At 46.2% G+C, this 21426-nt stretch overlaps 1 protein-coding gene across 1 annotated transcript in view; it reads right to left on the bottom strand.

Annotated features, from left to right (window-relative positions):
• The window catches only part of PLXNA4 (plexin A4), a 455015-nt gene that overhangs the window by 105354 nt on the left and 328235 nt on the right, over positions 1 to 21426 (bottom strand). The window contains exon 5 of the mRNA XM_021936279.2: positions 11382 to 11482. Coding sequence (XP_021791971.1) covers positions 11382 to 11482 — 101 coding nt within the window. The remainder of the gene's footprint in view (positions 1 to 11381; positions 11483 to 21426) is intronic.

Genomic DNA, 21426 nt, shown 5'->3' with positions numbered 1-21426 from the left:
GTTTATTAGGACACAGAACAGTCAGGAATAGGGAATCTACATGGAGAGGGAGCCTTGGGGACGGAGACTTGGGGAGGGAACAACTGTCTCAGGAAGCAGACAGGTGTGGTGTGGGGCAAGGAGATGAGGGAAGGGGGCACCTGGATACCCTGAGGTGCTCTTGGGGTAACTCAGGCTTAAGGAAAGCTATGGGGGTTTCTCCTCCCACTTTTGGCCACAGCAAGAGTGACAGCCTGGGTAGAGAGCCTGAGAAGAGAATCTAACAAATGAAGGAAAAATCATTGAAGGCCATGGACTGAAGCTGTTCCTCTAAGGATGGGATAAATGGAGCGACACAGGGACAGAACACAGGACTTCAAAGTAGATTGGATGTGCAATGCGAAAGTGAAAAACAACCCTGAACAGTACATTCATGGCTGCGAGGTATGAGCGCTTATTAATAGGCACATGATATGGGGTTTACATTGCCTAGCGTTTAAGTCTTATGACAATGCTGCAACAAACCCCACCTTGTCAGGACGTGTTGGGACACAGACGCACCCTGCAGCCTGTGCTCTACTATGGAGCTCTACCTCCTGAAACTTCCAGACTGAGGAGTGAGGGGCTCTACCCCTGCTGTAGACTAAGCCGGTTCTCCTCACCATCCTGGTGCCTTCTTCGTGTCCTTAGGGCAATTCAAACATTTTCCCCTCAATCTTTTTGTCTAGGCTAATCGCTGTTTTTGCCTGGCACTGGGATGCACTTTGAGTGTTATTGCAACTTGTTGGATGAAGATAAATTCTCCAGGGTGCTTCTAGGAAACACCCTCCCAGGAGTGAAGGATCAGGCGTGAGTGTGGTCACCCCCATGGCACTTCCTTGCTGCTCCAGCTGACCGATGGCAACAAGAGTGTCTGCCTAAAAGACTTGGAAGTTAATTTACCAGGCCAGCTCCTCTGCGAGGACTCCATTACCTTTGGCCATTAAGCTAATGTTATGGACTTTTCCAGAGTGTCTGCACTGACATCGCTATTAATAGTGTTATTACTCCCATTAACAGCAGACCCAGAGAGCTAGTACGGGCTTAAATTATTCACTGACTCCCCAACTTTGAAGTTCCTATTTCTAAGAGCAATCAGTAGGTCTGAAAAATGTCTTTGATTAAATTATGAAGAGAGGGAAAAGCAGAGCTGTTTCCAGGCCAAACATCACCTGGAGTTACCAAATAGAGGTTCGGATAGAAAAGACAGGACTCCATCTCTCTTCCAGGGGCAGGGAGGGAGAGGTGGCACACAGGTGTTTGCTTGGGGGATCTCAGGACAAGTTCTACCTGCAGTGCTTGCTGCTTCCAAAGTTCATGTGGTTGCATCTTGTCACTGCTCCTGAGAGCGCCAAAGGAACTACTCATCACCTTCCCCCAATTTTAGGTTTTATAGGGAAGTCACCTGTAATTTACAATTTTAAATATCACATTTAACTGTATAATCTTGGGCAAATTACTTAACATCTTGGTGCCTCAGCTTTCTCATCTATACAATGGGGACAAAACAGTAACTACCTAATAAGGTTATTATGAGGATTAAATGAGATTATGTGAGTAAAGCATTAAGGACAGAGCGTAGCTCATAGTAAGCCCTCATAAATGTTAGCTAGTATTATCATCTTATGCTTTCTCTGACATCCTCATTTGACCTCTCCAAACTGTAGCTGATGCAGAACCACAGATTTATTTTATTTTTTAATTTGCTATTTATTTTTAGAATGAGTGTTTTTTATTTTTATTTTTTGAGACAGGGTCTGGCTCTGTAGCCCAGGCTGGAATGCAGTGGCATAATCTCAGCTGTCTGCAAACTCCACCTTCTGGGCTCAAGCCATGCTCCCACCTCAGCCTCCCAAGTAGCTGGGACTACAGGCACACGCCACCATGCCCAACTAACTTGTATTTTTTTGGTAGAGACCGGTTTCACCATGTTGCCCAGGCTGGTCTCAAACTCCCGAGCTAAAGCAATCCACTCATCTCCACCTCCTAGAGTGCTGGGATTACAGGCGTGAGCCACCATGCCCAGCCCAGAGAACCACAGATCTTCTCCATGACTGGCCCTTGGGGCAAATCAAAGACAAAAGAAAGGCAGGACTGCAGCACTTTTCCTCTTAATAAAGGAGAAGGACAGCCCAGAGACCAGGAGAGAGAAAAGAGTGAAAGAATGGTCTGGATCATAGCTCTGTTTTCTTAATAGCTGTCAAAGGGTATTGAGAACTCAGCTATCTTAGTGGAAAGTCAAGTGTAAGGTCAGAGCCAGAGATGTTTTGACATTTCTACTATCCTCCAGGACTCATGAGGGTGGAGGCTACAAATGTCCAAAAGCACAGACAATTGACCTTAAATATGATAGGATAATGGAAGGGGAGGCATGAATTCCTGCTGGTTTCTTCTGGGGTCTGTCAAGGGAATGGACTTCTGCTTTTCTAGGACTGTGATTCCCAACAGCCCAGACCGGAGCTGGAAAGCAGAGCAAAGTGTTAATTCATCACCTGAGAGGCAGGGGTAGTGGCTTAGATGTTTCCGTCCAAGAGGCTTCAGGTACTCCTAAAGCATGTCCCTCAGCTCCACTGTACGGGCCCCTTGACATGAAGGAATCCCCTGCTTCATCCGTTTCCCAGGTAGGAAAACAGGAGCTGATATGAATTTAGATAGTGCATATGCTGTGTGACTTGGAGTTTTCTGACATTCTTCTCTGCATGCCAATGTCACTCCCGCTCCAAATACAAACCTTCAGATGGCCAGCAGGAAGCTGACCCCAAGACGATACATCAGACCCCCAGAGCTGGAGTCCCTCCCTGCTAACCTCCTCTGACCTCTCTTCCTCATTCCACTTCTCTGCAGTTCATCTTCTCCAGCCTCAGATCAAAGGTGCAAAAAGCCCTTGGGGAGAAAGGCCCTAGGGCCCCTAGAAGGGGTTATTATTCAAGCCAGTGGTTCCAATGAGATTATCCTCTCTAATGAAGCAGCTACCTCCGCCCTCCCCTAAGCCTGAACTTTCACTGCTGGAGAATTCCCAGCCAAGTGGAAAATTAGAAGGGAGAGGAATGAAGGAAGGAAGAGGGTGAGGGAGGGGGAGAGAGGTGGTGATTAAGTGCTCTAGAAATTAATTCCCAAATACAGCGATAGAAATATTAACTCCCAGTGCCACTGGCCAGGCAAACAAATTTCAATTTGGAAACAGGGCTATCTGTGAGTCCAGCCTGAGTGAGCTTCCAAGCTTGGAGAGGCCGATGCTGGTCGATCTCCCTGGGCTCTCCAGCATGTTTACCAGGCTTAGACATCAGAGCTTGCTCCTTATTTCTCCCTGCGGATGATCCCCAATCCTTAACTTTTCACATTGGCCAGGACCTATGCTTAAGGTGTACTATCAGTGCTTAGAATTGAGAAGACTGAAAAAGAAAGGGGGTAGGGGTGAGGGCCTTCCCCAGCGGACCTAATAGAAAAGTTAAGAGAATTTAGAATGCCTACTCAACTAGGAGATTATTGGAAGCTTTGGCCATTGTCATCACATCTGGGGACACTGACAAGGGAAGAGACTATAATTCCTAATTCAAAATCCTTGTCCTCCTTGAGAATGACCACAGTAATGGATAGATGTGCGTGACTTGGAGGAAGTGGAGTAGCTAGTACAGGGTCCTTCCTAGGCAGGTGGATGTGAAAGAGGTTCCTTATACATAGGGGTAGACCAGGTGAGTCCTTTCAATGTTACAATTCTAGGATCCAGTGACTGACACCATGGTCTCATGGAACTTGAAGTATTTGGGTTGTGCCATGTAAATACTTAGGATGAATCCCAAGAGAGGAAGCCCAAGGTTCTACTGTAATTTTCCCTCTGCCATCAGTTGCTGGCAAATGGACCCATGGTCCTTTGCCATCTCTAAAGACCCAAAATTAACCTAAGAAGCACCCGAATCAGATTTATCCATGCCTCCCCTACAGGAGGAGGGAATAGAACTTAGCAGAAAACAGCAGGTTCAGGGGTTGAGTGGAGGCCCAAGAACCTTTCTGGGATTATATGGCAACCAAGGCATCCTGTCCCACCACAGTTAGCTCAGATCACGGGCTTGCAGCCTGCATTGAGAAGCCATGTTCTGTCTGCCCTGGGTCCCTGACTGGATTCTGACCTTGGTAGCCATGCTTTGAATGAACAATCTATTGAACAAAACCTTAGATGAGAGGTACAAAGGACCTGGAAATGTTCGTTTTTTCCAGATGATCTCAAACCAAACCAAATTACATGTAGCAGTTGCCAAAAGAGAAAGTGAAGTCGGCTTGTCTTTCTCTTTTCTTCATCAGTGGCTAGCTCTATTAGGGCCTATTAATTTTCTACTAAGATTGAAGAGAGGTTAGGAAAGAACAGGTGTGGAGCAGAGCAGGAGTGGAGGGAGGGAAAGGGAGGGAAAGGCAGGAGAAGGGAAAAAGGAGACAACAAAGGCATCGCCGCAGGCGAATCCATTCTCTTTCTAATCCAGTCAGTAAAAAGGAGAACACTGCCTATTACCTGAGACACATTCCAACGATGACTCCAGTTGATTCTCATCAGTTTTACACGATACTTTATCCAACAGCCTGGTGTCTTCATTTCCATTAATGTCACCAAGTCCAGTAGGCTTGGTGCAGGGAAGCACTTTGCTCTGTGCAGGCTGGGCTGCTCCATCCTATGTGGCCCAGTGCAGCGTGACTGAATGCAGTGTGTGAATGCTGGAATACGGGTGTGGTGTGTATGTCTGGAGTGAAGCCTCACAGGTAGGCCAGCTCCTCAGGTTGTCCACAGGGATCCAAGTCATTAGACTGGGAGGGACATTGAGAGCTTGAGCAGAACACAGGGCTTTTTAAATTCATATGGGAAGATGGCATTTTTAACTTATCATTCTCTGGTCATGAAACATGTGTTTTGTGTGTGTGTGTGTGTGTGTGTGTGTGTGTGTGTGTATTGGGGGCTGGGGGGTGGCGGGGGCATGTTTAAAAAAGAAAAGGCCCATTTCCCTAAGTCATACTATGTCTCTGCTAAGCCGTGGAGAGGAAAATTCCAGTGTACTAATATCTAGTCTGGGATTCATTCCTTTGGACCAGAGAGGCTGATAGCTTTTCGGCAAAGAGTCAAGGAAAACCTCCTTGCACAGATTGCAAGGCGTTTGCTGGGTGGAAGTGGACACCAACCATTCCTCATGACTGTGTAGGCCCTGTGCAAGCAGCCCTAGGAGAGATCATTGACCTAGAAGATTAGTGTTAAGTAGCCTTTGAATATAGGTTTAAAAAATGAGACAGCAAGGCTGTGAGATATGCCTGGGTGAAGCAAAGCAGGGCTTGCATTTTGCAATCAGCTTGTGTGTCATTAAGTGGACATTGGCATGGCTGGTTGAAGCCTTCCAAGGGGAGGCAGACTTCCCAACAGTGGGCTGGCTCCAGCACCAGCCACAGCCCTCCAGCCCTGGGAGGGAGAGGAATGGAAGGGGAGGGGGACCAGGAGGAGGCACTGGGGTCCAACTCCAGCCTCTGCTCCCACAGTCATGGCCATTTGGGCCACTTCAGGCATGAGGGCTTGTTGCATTGTAGGCCCAGCGAGGGGCTTCATGCAGGCCCTCTCCCTTAATTTTCATAGCATGGCTATGAAATTAGAGCTGAAGAAACTAAACCCAGACTGGGTCTGTTCAAAGACAGGTCCTTAGTTGTAACTAAGTTGTAAGTCTTCTTTTCTGCTCTGAAAAGCAGTGTCTTTCTTGTCTTTCCACTCTCGCCATCTTGGAAGAAACCACATAGAAAAGAACAGGAATGACTCCTGAAAAGTAAGCCCTGCCAGCCTATCCAGAGGAGGGCATTCTTCCAACAGAAGAAATATGGGAAGAGGCAGGGTCATGAGGGGGTGAGAGGGAGACTTTAGAAAAGCTGATCTTATCCTTCCCCTGTGATGTCTTGGGTTACATGAACCTCCCAGGAGTGACGCTGATGACTTTTCTTAAGAAAGGTAATGTCTGGGCCAATCGATGCGGCTGGGTCTGCTGGGCAGGATCCCATTACCTGCTGAGACTGAGACAGGCTTCTTTGATTGGGCACGAAGCCATGGGAGGGGAAGATGGAGGAGGGGGTTGGGGACCTGCCAAGCCTGGTCACTGGAGAAAATGTTTCTGGCCCAGGACAGGAGATAGCTGTGATCGGGCGAAGGCTTTCCTTTACCTTCACCCAAGTCAGAATGGGTCAGCTCAGGAACAAGGAATAAAGGCTCAAAACTCAGGGCCACCTCAATACTCAGCATTATCGAAGCTGTCATTGCCATCAGAGATGGGCAAGCCTGTGGGCCGGTGTCAGGGGCTGCAAAAGAGAGCGACTGAGTGACCCTGTGTACTACCAGGTTGGCAGGTGAGTGCTTCATGACAATTGAGAGTAACAGGAGAGAGGATTTAAATTACATGAGCCTTTCTCAAGCATATTTTGTGCAACCCACCTGTGACCTTGCTGCTACAAACAGCCCATTCAGCCACATGAGCCACTTGTTTACAGAGGCCCTGCCCTTGTACAGCTCAGTCACATGTGCTCACTCTCAACCCCTCTCTCTGTCTTTTCCCTCTTCCTCTCTTGCTGGCTGTCTGTCTCTGTCTCTCATACACCCATCTACTGCCCTTCTCTTCCTGATGCTACCACCACCTCACTCACTCCAACCATGGGGAAAGTTGGCAAAAATGACTGAGAAAATGAATTTCTCTTGACACCTCGAGGAACACTTTTCCTGCTGTTCTGGTCTTCCTGAGTGAGGATCAGGCTTGCTGAGGCCACTTAGCATGCGAATGAGTCACTTGGCACGGGGTCTTGCCCATGGTGGGGGCTGAACAAATGCATTGATTCTAGTAAACTCCCACCCTGAATCCAAGGCCTGGTTCCACAAAAGCTTTAGGGCAGAGATGACCTAACAGAGTTGCCTTCATATCACTGAGCCTGGCACACTGCTGGGCACGGAGGGAGAAGGGCAGGTCTGAGAGATCTATGGACAAATTTGTGAGTGTGGACACAGCACTCCCTGGAAGCAATTAAACCTCCCACTCTTTCCACTTGACTCCCTAGAAAATTGATGCCTTTCACAGCAAGCATCCATAGGCTCTCTCTGGCTGCCCTCAGTCTCCAGCACTGAACTGCCAGCCACCAGCCTTCTCCTTTCTCTCCTGCTGAGTCCACTTCCTCATGTGTCTCTCCAAGCCATGGATGTCCAGTTTACTCTCACGAAAAGTGAAAAGGAGGGCAGATGAGGAGGAGCAATATCTGGCTTTGACCTGAACCTGAGGAACTAGGGAAGAAAGACCCACTGGGAAGAAGAAGGAGAGAGCTCTCTGGATAAAGAAAGTATTCTATATCTTGATAGACATGTGGATTACAGGGGTGTTGTTTGCCTTTGTCAAAGCTTTCAAGCTATACACTTAAGATCTGTGCATCTGATTCCATCTAAATCTAAAATTGTACCTTTACTAAAAACATCTTAGAAATCCAGGGACCTACTCTACGTATCCATGACCGGATTTTAGAACCTGGATTTCAGGACCTCAGAAATCCATACCTGAGGGATTTCAGACTTTCCCATAAGGAACTCAAGGACTCATGCCTGAGACTGCCACTCAGAGATGGGGAGGGTGCCTGCTCTTGTAGCAAGGACATATTTGAGTTTAAGAGGGTCTTTTTAACTTTTAGAGGCACTCTTCACAAGGCAGCGGGGGAAGACAAGATTCTTCTCCCACCTTCTTACAGTTGAAAAGGATGTGGCCCTATGTGGGCCAGGGGGGTCTTCTTGGTCATAACTCTGAGAGGGAGGGAGGATTTACTGAGTGTCTCAGTGGGCAGGCAGCCTTGGCTTATGGAGGCTCTTGAGCTTTGTCCTCCTGGAAGAGCTGGGCTTTACCAGATACATTGGTACAACTCTTATACCTGTGTCTGCCTTCATCAAGTCATGGACATAACCAGGAGGCTCAAGGTTACAAATGACAGCACCTTGCCCTGGTGGAGCATCTTGGAATTCTGTAACGTCCTATATCAATTACCTCCTTTTATCCTCGTGCCACCACTGAGAAGGTACTGCTCTCCCTCTTTGAAACAAGGATGCCAAGTTTCTGACATACAGAGTTATCGTGCAATCTATTTGCAAATTCAACTAACTGCTAACGTTTATTTGTGACAAAAATCAGTACCTGTGGACATGCCCAGGGCACTGAAAAATTTGAGTGATCTGGCACACATGCTGCCAGCTGAGGTGGGACGAGGCAGCCTCAGCTTCTTGTTTTAGCTCTCGCTCTATAAACAAGTGTCCTCTTCAAGCCCTATTTAGTGCCACATTTTTCTAATTTTGCAGGTGATTTTGCTGTTTAAAATAGTCCCTGAATGTAGTGCTGAAGGGCTGTCTAGTGATCTTGAGTGCAAGAAGGCCATGGTGTACCTTATGGAGAAAATAGCTGTGTTGGATAAGCCTTGTTCAGGTATGTGTTACAGTGCTGTTGGCAGTGAGGTCAACCTTAATGAATCAATGATATATATTAAGTAAGATGTCTTTAAACAAAAACACACACAAAACAAGGTTATAGATGGATTTGTTGATGAAAATGTGACCAGAGGCTCCCAGGAACCTAACCCTGTATTTCTCCTAGAAGCAATGGCTTGGTATTCACTAACTGTGTGTTCCGGCGACTTTATGGAACATATCTACCATGTGCAATGAGAACTGACTGCACTTGCTTAAAGCCCTGCAACAAGTTTCCAAGGCATGTGAACTTGAGTCCACCGATTTCCACTCCAGTAATCCTCCCAGTGTCCCCCAGTGCTTCAACTCGCTGGCTCCACTGTGGCTTCTTGAGCAAGGAGGTGCCAGCAGCAGCAGCAGACAATGATGACCACAAAGAGAGCAACACTTGCACAGCCCCTACCTTCTGAGAGCCTGTGCTTAACAAGGGCTGGGCTACATGGAAACATGAATAAGACATGCAAGTGTCGGAATAAAACGTGGCGCCAGACTAAAGGGGTGAGTAGGATCTAGCAGGAGCACCCACCATTTAGACAAAGGCTGGGAACCCCCCAGGAAGAGAAGCATGCAGTTAAAGTAGAGACATCTGGAAAATCACCAGGGATCAGCAGAGTCACAAGAGGCGGGCCATCACGAGCTCGCAGTCCTTCCCCAGCCTTGTCAACATTCCTGCCCCACCCTACACTACATTTCCCAGTGCTCCACAGCCCGCTAGGCATTGGTCCTCATACCATCTCATTTGATTCACCAGTGACTCAGTGAGGCAGGGGAGATAGGCGTCACCATGTCCAATTCACAGAGGAGGAGCTGGGATGAGGAGTCTGGACTTGGGGGCAGGTGCCCAAAATTCATGTCTGTGGCTGTTTTTATGCCGTGCTGAGAATGGAGCAGCTGGCTTCCCCGTGCAGGCTGAGGGCCCCTTTCACAAACCACCCAGACTTCACCTTGGCCTCCATCCATCCCTGTTTTCTTCTACTTGACAGGAGGCAGGTATGATGTTACAGAAGGTAAAACTGAGGCCATACAGGAAGTACTGCCTTCTGCCTCCTCCTCTCATGTCTGCTTACCTTGCAGCCCTGGGGGTGGGAGGTAGGGGTTCTCACAACCTCTCTGGTGCCTTCTCTAAGCTTTGGAGCCCCTCTGTTTACAGGGCTCCGTGCTCTGTGGGGCTGGGACAGCATTGTGGGCAGAGACCAAAGCTGACATGGAAACTGCCACTGGGCATGGAGTGTCAGGGAGGGACCAGATTTTCTGACTGCCTTTGAATTATGCCAGGTAAGAAAGCCCCATGCCAGGACTGCAGAGCTATCCTCAGCCAAGCAGAAAACAGGGCAGTCAAGGCTCCCAAGTAAGGCAATGAGTTTAGAGCATGGTCTCTTCCTGAGAGGCCTCACTGGGTGACACAAAGAAAACTGTCCCCTGTCTGCCTTGCAAGGTATCATTCAGGAAACTCTTCTGGTATCATCTAAGCCAATCTGCATTCTGAATGCAACCTCTGCGGTCCTCTTCTATGCTGGCCACTGCTAGGATCCCGTGCTCTGTTACCATGCAACCTTTCTATACACTTGAGTGCACAGTTTCTGATCTGTCTGTGAGTTATGCATATTTCAGACAAGATTGGGCACATTCAGGGTGGCATGGCCGTAGACTGAGTTATGTATACTTCAGTGTAGCTCAGTGGTTCTTGACTTTTTTCTACTATAACTTACCTGAGGGATGTCAGACCTTCCCCTAAGGAACTCAAGGACTCATTATGCCTGAGGCTGCCACCCAGAGATGTATTCGAGTTTAAGAGGGTGTTTCTAACTTTTAGAGGCACTCTTTGCAAAGGGGAGGGGAGAAGACAAGATCCTACGCCTACCTTCTTATACTTGAAAATTATTGGTAAATGTTATTGGTCACATGTAGTTCAGGTTCTTAGTAGGAAGAATAAAGTTTTTCTTCTTAATTTATAATGTTTGGATCCAGCTTACAAAGTGGCACATTTCAGGTGTTGGCCAGAAACAACAATAGCTGGACTGGAACCAAATTTCATCAGAGTGAGGTCCAACCATTGTTGGCTTCTCCAGGTATTGATGGCAAGGGTCTTCGGATCCCCAAAGAAAAGCCTTCAGCTTTCTGGTTGTTTGAGCCCTATTTCTGCCCCTTGGTTTATTTACCGTTTACCTCCACTATAATGCCATTGCCTTCTTCCCTCTTCTACAGAATAAAATGGAGCCACAAAAAAGGAGGCATGTTGGCAAGTGGCCAGCACTCAGGCCAGGCTTTACTGACCCAGTGACTCTAGCCCAAGTGCACTCACAGCCAGCTGATGGGTGTTTGACAGCAGTGGGAGGGTCCTCAGGTGCTACACACTTTAACTGCAGATCCAAACCAGAAAATCCTATAGAGATGTTGAAGGAGATGTTAAGGAGATGTGGAATCACTAAAGGGACAGCATATATCTTGTTCATGATTTTGTGGCCAGTATGAAGGTGGAGAAAAAATATCCAATGCCTTCTTCCTGGTGTTCAGTCCTGGAAAGTCAATCTCCAGCCCAGTAAGCCACAGTCAGGAAAGTCCAGGAATCCTGCTTCTTCCCGCCCTCCAGTGTGTGATTACCCAGCGTGACAACTATATCCTGACCCATCATCATTCCCATGCCACCATTGCCATATATTTCTTAAGGGAATTTGGCAAATTTAAAGAGAAGTCAGAAAGAACAAAGGAAGGGAGATAAAATTTGGAAAGGATACTAGGAAGGAAGAGCAAGGAAGATGAGGAGAAAAGACAGATCAAAGGGAAAGGCAGTGATGACAGAGAAGTGGAGGAAGGGAATTACCAGGAGGAAGTGGGAGGCAGGAGGCAGCCTCCCCATGGTACTCACGTGTTGTGTAGCACACACCAGCCACAGTGGGGGTCGCCTGAGCCAAGGCACTCGCCGCAGCTCCGATACTGACCACAGGACTCCACAGGGACTCTGGTGAGCTAGGATAGCAGGGTAGGGAGAAAGTGGTCAAGATTTTGCAGAACACCCAGTAGTGTACCAGAAGAGATGCTGCTCTAAATATCAAGTGGATCACCTGAAATGTTGCAGGAGCATGAAGGTGCTTGGAGCCCAGTGTGGGAAGGGACCTTGAGTGATTATGTTTGAGTAGGTGGCCACATATGCATCCAGGGAGACAAGCAGCCATATTATTTTCTTAGCAGTCTCCATGAATACAGACTCCATACAGTCCATACTAAGTTGTTAGAAAAGATATTTACAGCGTTCAAGTTTTCTACCTCTGAAACCCCCAAATATCTCTACAAATGGCCAATTCATCATGTATTTGTTTCCTATCAATTTAATAAGTGTGAATGGTCATTCTCACTCCCTCATCATTTCTCTTTTTCTATAGTGTTTCCCCTTCTTTCCAGTCCTCCTTCACGTTTCATCATTTTTGCTGCTCCAGAGAGCAGTTAGCCTGAGACCAAGACCCTTCTCTTTCTCTTCCTCCTTGCCATTTACCAAGATATCATAAGCTCACTCTGTAGCTGTTACTTACCCGCTCTTTCTTTCTCATAATGTTGGCCAACTGGCTCTAAAAGCTTTCACTATGGTGCTTTCAAAGAGCATCTGCTGCTATTTCTCCTCCTACCCACACTCTTTTCATGACTAGAGGCTTCCTCTCCAACCCAAAACTTTATATTAGCTTTCACCAGCCGCCTGCTAATGTAAAATGTTCCACATGACATTTTTGCTTAGCCCAAATGCTTCCATTTCCTGCATGCTCTTAAATATCTTTTGAATTTCTTTGTTCTCCAATGTAGCTTTGCCTTGATATCTCTTTACATGACTTGCCAGCACCTGCTACATAGTAGGTACTCAATAATGACACACTGGATCAAACAGAGTTTTTATTTTCTTTTTATAGCCTTGGTCTTTATTCTCTGTTTTGCCAGTTTCTTCTTTACAAAAAGTTTTTTTTTTTTTTTTTTTTAATTTTACATCATCCTTTTCCATTTGGGATACCTTTTCATCTCAATGGAGAATCCTACCTGATGTTTCAGCTTGAGCTAAGAGAATTTGATGTGGCCGTCCTTTTTAATTTCTCGCCACCAGACAACAGGCACAGAAAACTATAAACTGCGCTGACCTGGCTGAACCCTCTCTGTTACATGAGCAAATGCAGAGGCAGTGTTTCCCCTGCTGTTTTATGGGGCATGTGCCTCTGTAAAATGATGTCCGCTTGGCAGGGGCTACTTGTAACTCACGCACAGGCAAACTGGCACCAGAGCTGCTCAATTAGTCTCCAACTCTCTTTTGGAATTAATTAATAATTAATTCCCAATCCCACATGATCTCTTTTCCCTTAACTTTCTTATTCCCTTTATGCATCTTTTTGTTCTCCAAAGTACACACCGAGAGTTCTTAATGACCACACTGCATTTTCACTTCTTTCAAGCAACCTTTTAGCCTCCCTCTCCCATTCTGACGGCAGTGACCTTGACCTTGGTGGCCCTTCCTCCACCTTCTCAGATGTCTTTTTTGCACATTTGGAATTTTATCTTTTCTTTTATTATTGCTCATGTAATCTGCATGGGCTGTGCCTGGAGTCTGCCTACATACGACCTTCCTATCCTACTAATTAACCTTAACAATTAGTTCCTTATGAATTACCCACACTGGCTCCACACCAGCCAAGAATTTGCCCTCTTTCTGTTGTGTCTTTAATTTCTCTTCTTACTCCTTAAGTGAGTATAGACATGCTAGTTATGTAAGCATATAAATAGTGACGACTAACCCAAAGTACCTGGACTCCTAGGAATTCATGAGTGGTAATGAGGTCCACAAGCTATTTTCAATATTTCCCAAAGCCTAATGGAAATTGAATTGTTGCTGTTTTATGTTTTTTATTCATATTCAGTGATGTACGTCTCATATTAAAAATAGGAAATATGTTATTACTTAATAAATGCAGTTTGTTTAGTAGACAGAATCTTTCAAAACATAATGCACAGAGGGAAAAAATAATAAAAGGGGCCATAAATGGTGAAAGTTGGGAACCATAAGTACACAATAATGTTTTCATATGTTCCAGCTGCTTGTCTAGCACTCCATATTTTGCATGGGCTTAAACAGAAAATCATGCCTTGCTCAATCAAAAACATTTTCTTGCTTTAAACTTAATTACCATCCTCCCCAGTTTCTCCTATTGACAAGTTCTATAATCCACCTTGGATGGAATGTGGCTGCAGGTTCCAGAATGTTCCACATCAAGTCAAGAGCCAGCTCCTTGGTGAACGTGAAATTCTCAAAAACCTTTGCATTCGGATTCTTAAAATATTTTGAAACTGGTGTTTAATAATGTCCATACCCTGGAATTGTCAAGTCCCTCCTCTTGATTTTAAACATGAGTCATTTTTTGTTGGGTTTGAAAGAATGCAAGAGCCCTCAGAGCTAGGTTCAAATTCTGGCTTAACTGGAGATAAAAATCCCCCCTCCCCGACCCCCACCCCAATTCAGTTTCCCAAAGCACAGACAACGCAATGGTTTTGTAAATGGTCTGGCACTTTATAAGTGACGGCTATGATGGATCGCTGCTATCCTTTTTATTAATATCCCAATCCTCCTTGTACTGTCACTTACCTCTCCCCTACATCCCAGAAAACTCCTCTGACAGTCTTCTGAGGCCTCAGGAACTCTGTCAGGAGTTCAACAGACCTGGGAGAACTTTTCTTTTTTAATACCTTGATAGCGTCATTTCCTCCTTGAACTATGATATTTGTCCCTAAACCATTCATTGTTCCACGCTTCGGATGAAACCTGGAGTTATCTCATTTCCAGGACTTATTCACTATCTTTACTAGCTTCTGGAACAACTATCTGCTTTTCTTAGCTTTTCATGTAGGTGGGTCCATGTGAGACAGGGACACAAGTCCTGCACAGGTATCATGAGCCCTGACATAAGTCCTGCACGGGTATTATGAGCCTTGGGTTCCAGCCACAGTTCTGCCCCCCAGTTTCTTGGGTAAACTTGGACAAATCTCTTTCTGGGCTTCTTTTTGATGATCTGAGAAATGAGGAACTGGGCAGGTTAGTTCTGAATTCCCTTTCAGTCCTAACATCCTAAGTTCCTTGTTAATGCTCCGACAAAGTCTCTCGGGTCAACCTCATCTCACTTGTGTGGTTTTCATGGACATGTATAACAATGGCACTGGGTCCACCTTCAAGACAACATTCTCTTGGTGACAATCATCCAGGCATCCAGAGCTTTCTCATCTTGAAGGTAAACAATGCAACTGCCTTTAGTCTGTCCTTACAGAATAGTTATATTTATGATTTAATCATTTTTATGACTCTCTCCTGAACTTCATCTAGGTTTTCTCTACTCTTTTTAAAGTGTGGACATTCAAATTGGGGAGCCAACAGGATTCTGACAGTCCAAGTAGAAAGGTTACCATCATTTGAAAGCTAGGTGCCACCTCCTTCACCTTGCTAGGACCTTCCCAAGGAAGGACAGAACCAGGGAAATCTCCCAGGCTCCACCATCAGGCAATAGTCTCTAGCATGGCCAAGGCCTCCCAGGCTGGCTGCACACCTCTCCATCTCTATCACTGCTTTGCCTCACTCTCTACCCCATGGTTAATTCTGCAAAGCATCAGAAGTTTTTCTAATACTTTCAATCACTTTTGAAAACTGGATTTAGTCCAACCATTTAGCTCAGTATAAATGTATTCCCTCATGTCCCCAGTTACCATCCACACCTTGCTAGTACATTGCACAGGTGGCCAGATGACCTCTGAGCCACCTTGCCTCTATGATTCTTTCTCCCCAAATACCTAGACTTGCCACTCATAGCCTTACACCATACAAAGCTGCCTCTCCCAACCCCCATCTCTAACTCCTCTCCTGACCCTGGAACACAAACCACTCCAGATGCAGAGCCACACGATTAATTAAAACCACCCCACGCTGATTAAAGTCTTAAGCTGCAGTGCCAGGCATGCTAATTAACTGAGTGAGGGAATTCAGACCACAGGAAGAGGTGAAAAAAGAAAGTAATGGGGTGGGGGAGGGACTTCTGTTTGGAGAACAAATCAGATGGTGACATGACCTAAGCTACCATAATGATAGATGGTATCAGAGACCACAGAATATTGAGGTCTGTCCCTTGGTCACAAGACTCTAGCAAACGTGTTGATGGATGTGGCTGCAGCTTCCTTTGCTGCTTCTAGAGATGGGAGCCCCATCACCTCCGGGGACCTCCACGTGTGCATAAGTTGTGCTTGGGGAGAAGGATTGGGCGCAGGGTTAGGGTAGGGTCTGCATAACATTGTCTTGGGACATTGTCTGGCTTTGTGCAAAAACCTATTAGGCAGTTTAGCAGTTCCTCAAAAGTTAAACAGAATTACTATATGATCCAGCAATTTTGCTTCTGGGTACACAAGCAAAACAAATGAAAGCAGGATCTCAAAGACACATTTGCACACTCAGGTTCATAGTGGAATTACTCACAACAGCCAAAAGATGGAAGCAACCCAAATGTCCATTAACAGATTAATGAAGCAACAATATGTGGTATATCCATACAATGGAATATTATTCAGGCTTAAAAAGGAAGGAAATTCTGACACATGCTACAACATGGATGAACCTTGAGGACATGATGCTAAGTGAAATAAGCCAGACATAAAAGGACAAATACTGCATGATTCTGCTTATGTGAGGTGCCTAGAGTAGTCAGATTCATAGTGACAGAAAGCAGGATGGTGGTTGCCAGGGACTGGGGAAGGGAGGAATAAGGAGTTACTCTTTAATGGGCAAAGACTTTCTGTTTGGGCAAATGCAAAAGTTCAGAAGATGGAGGGTGGTGACGCTTGCACCACAATGTGAGTGTACTTAAAAATGCACACTTAGAAATAATTAACACTGTGAATTTTTGTTATGTGTATTTTACCACAATAAAAATATTGAAATAATCCTTTTGAGTGGACTTCACAAATTACTTCATCTTCAGCATGGCAGCATGGATATGAAAACACCTGTTCTCTGCTTTGCTCCTTGGGTCAAAGGGGCACAGCTTTTGCTGGTAGACTAATACAATCATGTTTATGAAACATTCTGAGATCTTTCAGTCAGAAGATAGGCATTGCTACTCTTTTCAATGTAATCTCAAATAGACAAAGGGTTTTGGATAAATGTCACCTATCATGTATCATTACATAACTGGCTCTGTCATTCTCAAGGTCTGGATACCTGTTTCCTGATTTGGAAAAATGATGCCATAGCCTTGTTCTTCCTGGAAATGTTTGCCTCCCACCCATTCCAAAAGGCCTAAATGAGGAGCTCCCAATTCAAATAACTCACACGAGGTCAAATGGCCACTGATTTTAGAAAATTATCCTGCTGTTGCTCAACCTCTGCTTTGGTATTTTTCATTCACAGTTATGGCCAGAAATCACCTGTGTGTCCTTCCCCATTTATACTTCCTTTCCCCCTAGATCACCTTTCTGGGAATCTGGGTGGTTTTATCCTTTTGCCACCAAGGTAAGCTTCCTTAAATAATATAATGTAGTTTGGTTTGGTTTTAAATAATTGTAAATAGAATGATCATTTGCTGTTGTACATGCAATCATCATCATCATCATCATCATCTTCCTAACCTGTTCAGTTCCAAAGGTCACAAATTTACAGAACAATGGCCTAGCATAGGAAGGCAATGAATGACTGAGAAGAGAGCAAAGGGTCCCACATCAGATTTTAAGTCATGGCCTTGGTCTTCATAAGTTTCTCCATGTGATGAGCTGAGCCCATTGCTTGGGGACCTGGGAGCCTGGGGGTCCTCCATGGCAGCTGGAGGAATTCTTACAGCTTCTGAGTCCTGGCCCCCACTGCCCAACTCCCGCCTGGTTTCCCTGATTATTTCAAAAGATGCTTTCCTCTGGCAATAGGGTCCCACTCTTCCTGTTGCTCACATTCTGAAGGGTGCCTGCTGTTCTGCTGATTACATTCAGAAATGTTCCACAGATATAGCATGCAGTCTCTGTGTGTATCTCTAATTTGTTTAAGCATTTGACATTCTGGTCAAAATGTGAGTTATTACTCCATTTCTACTCTTATAATTGGATGCTAATGCAACGATGGCTACACTGAGCCTGATGGTTGGAGTTAATTTAAATGTCCAAAAGGTTTCTTAAGTACCCAATTTCCTTCAAAATTGTCAAAAAAGAAAGAAAAAAAGAGGCAAGATGACCCATTAAGAAACTCCAAGAGGCTGCTGGGGGAACTGTCAAGCCGTGCAGATGCCGCACTTGGTGCTGTACATCATGCTGTCCTTCCTTGCCACCGTCCCCGAGCAGAGGAAGTAGAGTTGAGAAAAGTTACTCCTTTTCTGGAAAATTCTTAGCTCAGTAATACACGTGGGTCTTGGTGGCTTGGTCTTGGGGAGCTCCTCAAAGCCTCTCCGCCGGCCTTTATTTCCTTTGGTCACCACCGGTTGCCTTTCCAAGCTTTATTTCTGCTGGCCAGGGACCACACAAAGGTTTTGTGGAGTCTCCCTGTGATGGCTCCAAGGCCCTCACCACCAGGGCTGCAATTTGTGGCCGAGCAGTGGCTCAAGAAGCTGTGCTTATTTCAAGTCACTCCACATGCCTGGAACCCTGTCACTCCTGTTCTCTTTGCTCAAAGGTGGCAGGTGTTTCTGAACCTAGCTAACTGGTATGAAAGGCAGATGTTAGGAAGCTGGTCCCAGGCTGTAGCAGATTGTATTATGAGTCCCAATTCTTCACTCCCTAAAAAGACTTTTATGTCTCCACCCCATGGCCTCATGGTGAATAGAGAAGTGGCATGCATTTCCCCACTTCTTGGCTTTTGGGCATGGCCTCAGGACTTGATTGGCCAATGGAATGGTAGGAAACTTGAGACGAATTAATGCTTCAAATGTGCTTATGTGCTCCTCTTTGCCTTCTGTGCTTCTGTCATTGCCATAAGAAGAGCTTCCCGAAATAGCTGTTTCCTCTTCAGCCTGGGCCCCAAAGGAACCCACATGGAGAGAGAACTGAGCCCAACTTATAGCCAGGAGACAATCCTGGCTGATGCAGCAGCTTGAAGCAGAACTGCCCAGCTGAGTTGAGCTTAGGGAGCTGACATGCAATTGCTTTGTAGAGCCATGAGTGTGAGGATTCATGTCTATTGTATGCAACTGAGTTTTGGGTTGGTTTGTTACAAAGCTTTATTATAGCAATAGCTAGCTGATACACAGGTGCTGGGCAGAAAGTTACACCAGGATGTAAAAGTCCCATGAGAGGGAGAGAGAAGAGGTCAGTCAAATGGAGGAGGGGGAAGGCTGCAGTGTGGTCGCTTCTTACCACCCTGTGCTTCAAATAGGTTATGCAAACATTGAAGGCATATGTACCCGGTACGAGTTCAGAAATTATTGAAAGCTGGGTCTGATATGATAAATGGCCCTTCTCAGTACCTCCCATGCTGGCCATGCTCTCTTAATTCTATGGTCATAGATCTATTGATCTCAGGAAAGTCTAGGCCCTGAGCAAAGGACTGAAGAAGACTCTGGAAAGACAATGTAGCCCTCCAGCTGTGGTCAGCTGACCAGAAGCACAGATGTGCTTCAGACTCCCTGTACTGGCCATCTGGCTGCCCCAGTGTCAGAAAATGATTTTTTTTCTACTTAGCAGCAGTAAAAGCTCCTTGGGAATGGTTTGCCTTGAGCTTTGCAATTCCTCCTGCTGGTGCTTGGGCCATGGGGCTAATCCAGCTGGGGCCTCACTTGAGGGCAGACAGAGGCACAGGGTCAAGGGCAGCAGCCTTGGCTACCACCACTATCCCTACCTGCCTCTAGGCAGGACCTCTGGGGTCAAGGCTGACGATATTTAGAATAGCAAAGGCAACCGCCACAGGGCATAAGGGTTGGGGAGCTGGGATTCCAAACCATAATCTATTCTGTGTGTCTGGGTGACCTTGAACAAAAAGTTCCCATTTTTCATGCCTCACTTGATTCATTTTCAGATTAGGGGGATCCAGTCCTGCTCTGCCTCAAAGAATTGGTCACAAAATGCTACCAATACAAATGATTTGGGAAGCTTCTTGTAAACGAAAAGTAGCAGATGTTGCGGAGGGCTGCAATTTGTTGCTATTAATAAGAATAAATGCCTAATAGGAAGCCAGTTTGCTCCGGGAACTCGGACAGCCAAGGAGCGAGTGCCGACGCCGGAATCATCAACATATGTTGGTCCTCATTAGCAAACGGCAGTAGCTGGGAAGCTGGGCAAGGAGCTCTCAGTGTGCTTTCTGCAGAGCCTCGAGAAATCACCCCATCCTCAGGCTTCCCAGTGTGGGCTGCGCTGCAATGGCACGTGATTGTTATTAGCCAGAGCCCTCGCCAAGTGGGAGAGCGATCTGCTTCCCTGCTGCATAGACAGAAAAGCCATAGCCCAGAGGAGCTGAGCAGCTTGCCCAAGGTCACGCAGCAGGGTGGTGGCAAAGGTGGAAATGGAAATGAAGCTGGGGGCTGGAGCCCACCCTCGGGCCTGCCAGACACCACTGGTTCCTGGAACATAGTACAGGGGATTGAGAAACCTCTGGTCCGTCTGCTGAACACAGGTCCTGTGTTGAAAACTTCACAGCATTCAGGCTACTTACTATACTATCAGGAAGGTTTGGCTGAGTTCAGGGGCTGAGGAGCCCCCCCTATGGGCAGATCACCAAGTAGCAGCCCTACAGAGAGAATGACAATTGGTCTCAGCACAGCCTCCTCCTCCAGGAGGTTTTCTTACTCCTTCAAATGTGGTAGGGAGAAAAACAGAGTTTGAAATAGTTTTATCTCAGGGACAAGTGAGAAGCAGAGATCTGGGGGAAAAACAGACCTGGGTTTGGATCCTGGATCTGCCATGACTGTGTGACTTGGACAACTTATTTAACTTCATCAAGCCTCTGTTTCCTCATCTAAGCACCCTGATGGGTTGTTTCGAAGACTAATTGGGATGACACATATGAATGTGTTAGTGTTATGCTAACGGCAACTCTGTTGTTCCAGCATCTTCCTCCGATAAAATGCCCCTGTGATAGGTGGTGCAAAGTCATCTCTCTTCACTCCACTACACCTAGTACTCAGCTTATGTGCAGTAAATGAGAAAAGTAAATGAATGTTTGCATGCACACATAAATAAATAAGTGAATGAATGAACGTGGTTCCTGTTACACTTGTGCATACTCCAAGAATCCCCTGGAGATCATTGATTTGACAATCTTGGCTCTACTCTAAAACCTATCATTTCTAGATTATTGCCACAGATTAATCTCTTAGTGTAAAGGTTAAATCCTCTCATTCTCTGAGCTCTTATGCTCACATTCACATACAGGCTCAGGAGGCCCGACTTCCTGACTTCCAGGGCTGTGGGGTTGCAATGTGTGAGATTCTCTAGCTAGGCAGATCCCATGCATTTCGCAGAGGAGACTGCAGTCCCAGAGCAGCCCTGCCAACATGGAGGTGCAAAGCAATGGAGGATGACAGGAGTGTTCTGGCATTCACACAGTTAACAAGCCAAGGGGGACTTTGGAAACATTCTAGCTGCCAATCATCTCATTTTTCAGTTGAAGCTCAGTTGCTGCAGGGATTTGTCCAAGGCTACATGGCTACCAACACTCTTCATTTGATACCCAGTCCCTAGATACGGACTCCTGGCCAAGATGCTCATTCTTGACCCAGTCTTAAGGTCAGGGCTGAAGCAGGGGCAGAACCTCAGGGCCCCACATCCTGGAGGAAAATACAAGCCTCCTCCCCATCCCCAAGCCCAGCAGCTGGGAAGGGGCTGTTGTCCTGGGGATCAAAGTGCTGCTCCTGTTCCAGCCTATCTTTTAGCGAATGACACAGACAAAGACTACGGCCCCTTCTGAACTGGGACCGGGAACCTGCTGTTGTGTGTTTCCC

This window comes from Papio anubis, chromosome 4 (genome assembly GCF_008728515.1).
Source record: "Papio anubis isolate 15944 chromosome 4, Panubis1.0, whole genome shotgun sequence".
In the NCBI taxonomy this organism is placed as follows: Eukaryota; Metazoa; Chordata; class Mammalia; order Primates; family Cercopithecidae; genus Papio; species Papio anubis.
The sequence above is the reverse complement of the archived record's forward strand: the minus strand, read 5'-3'. Positions and strand labels throughout refer to the sequence as shown.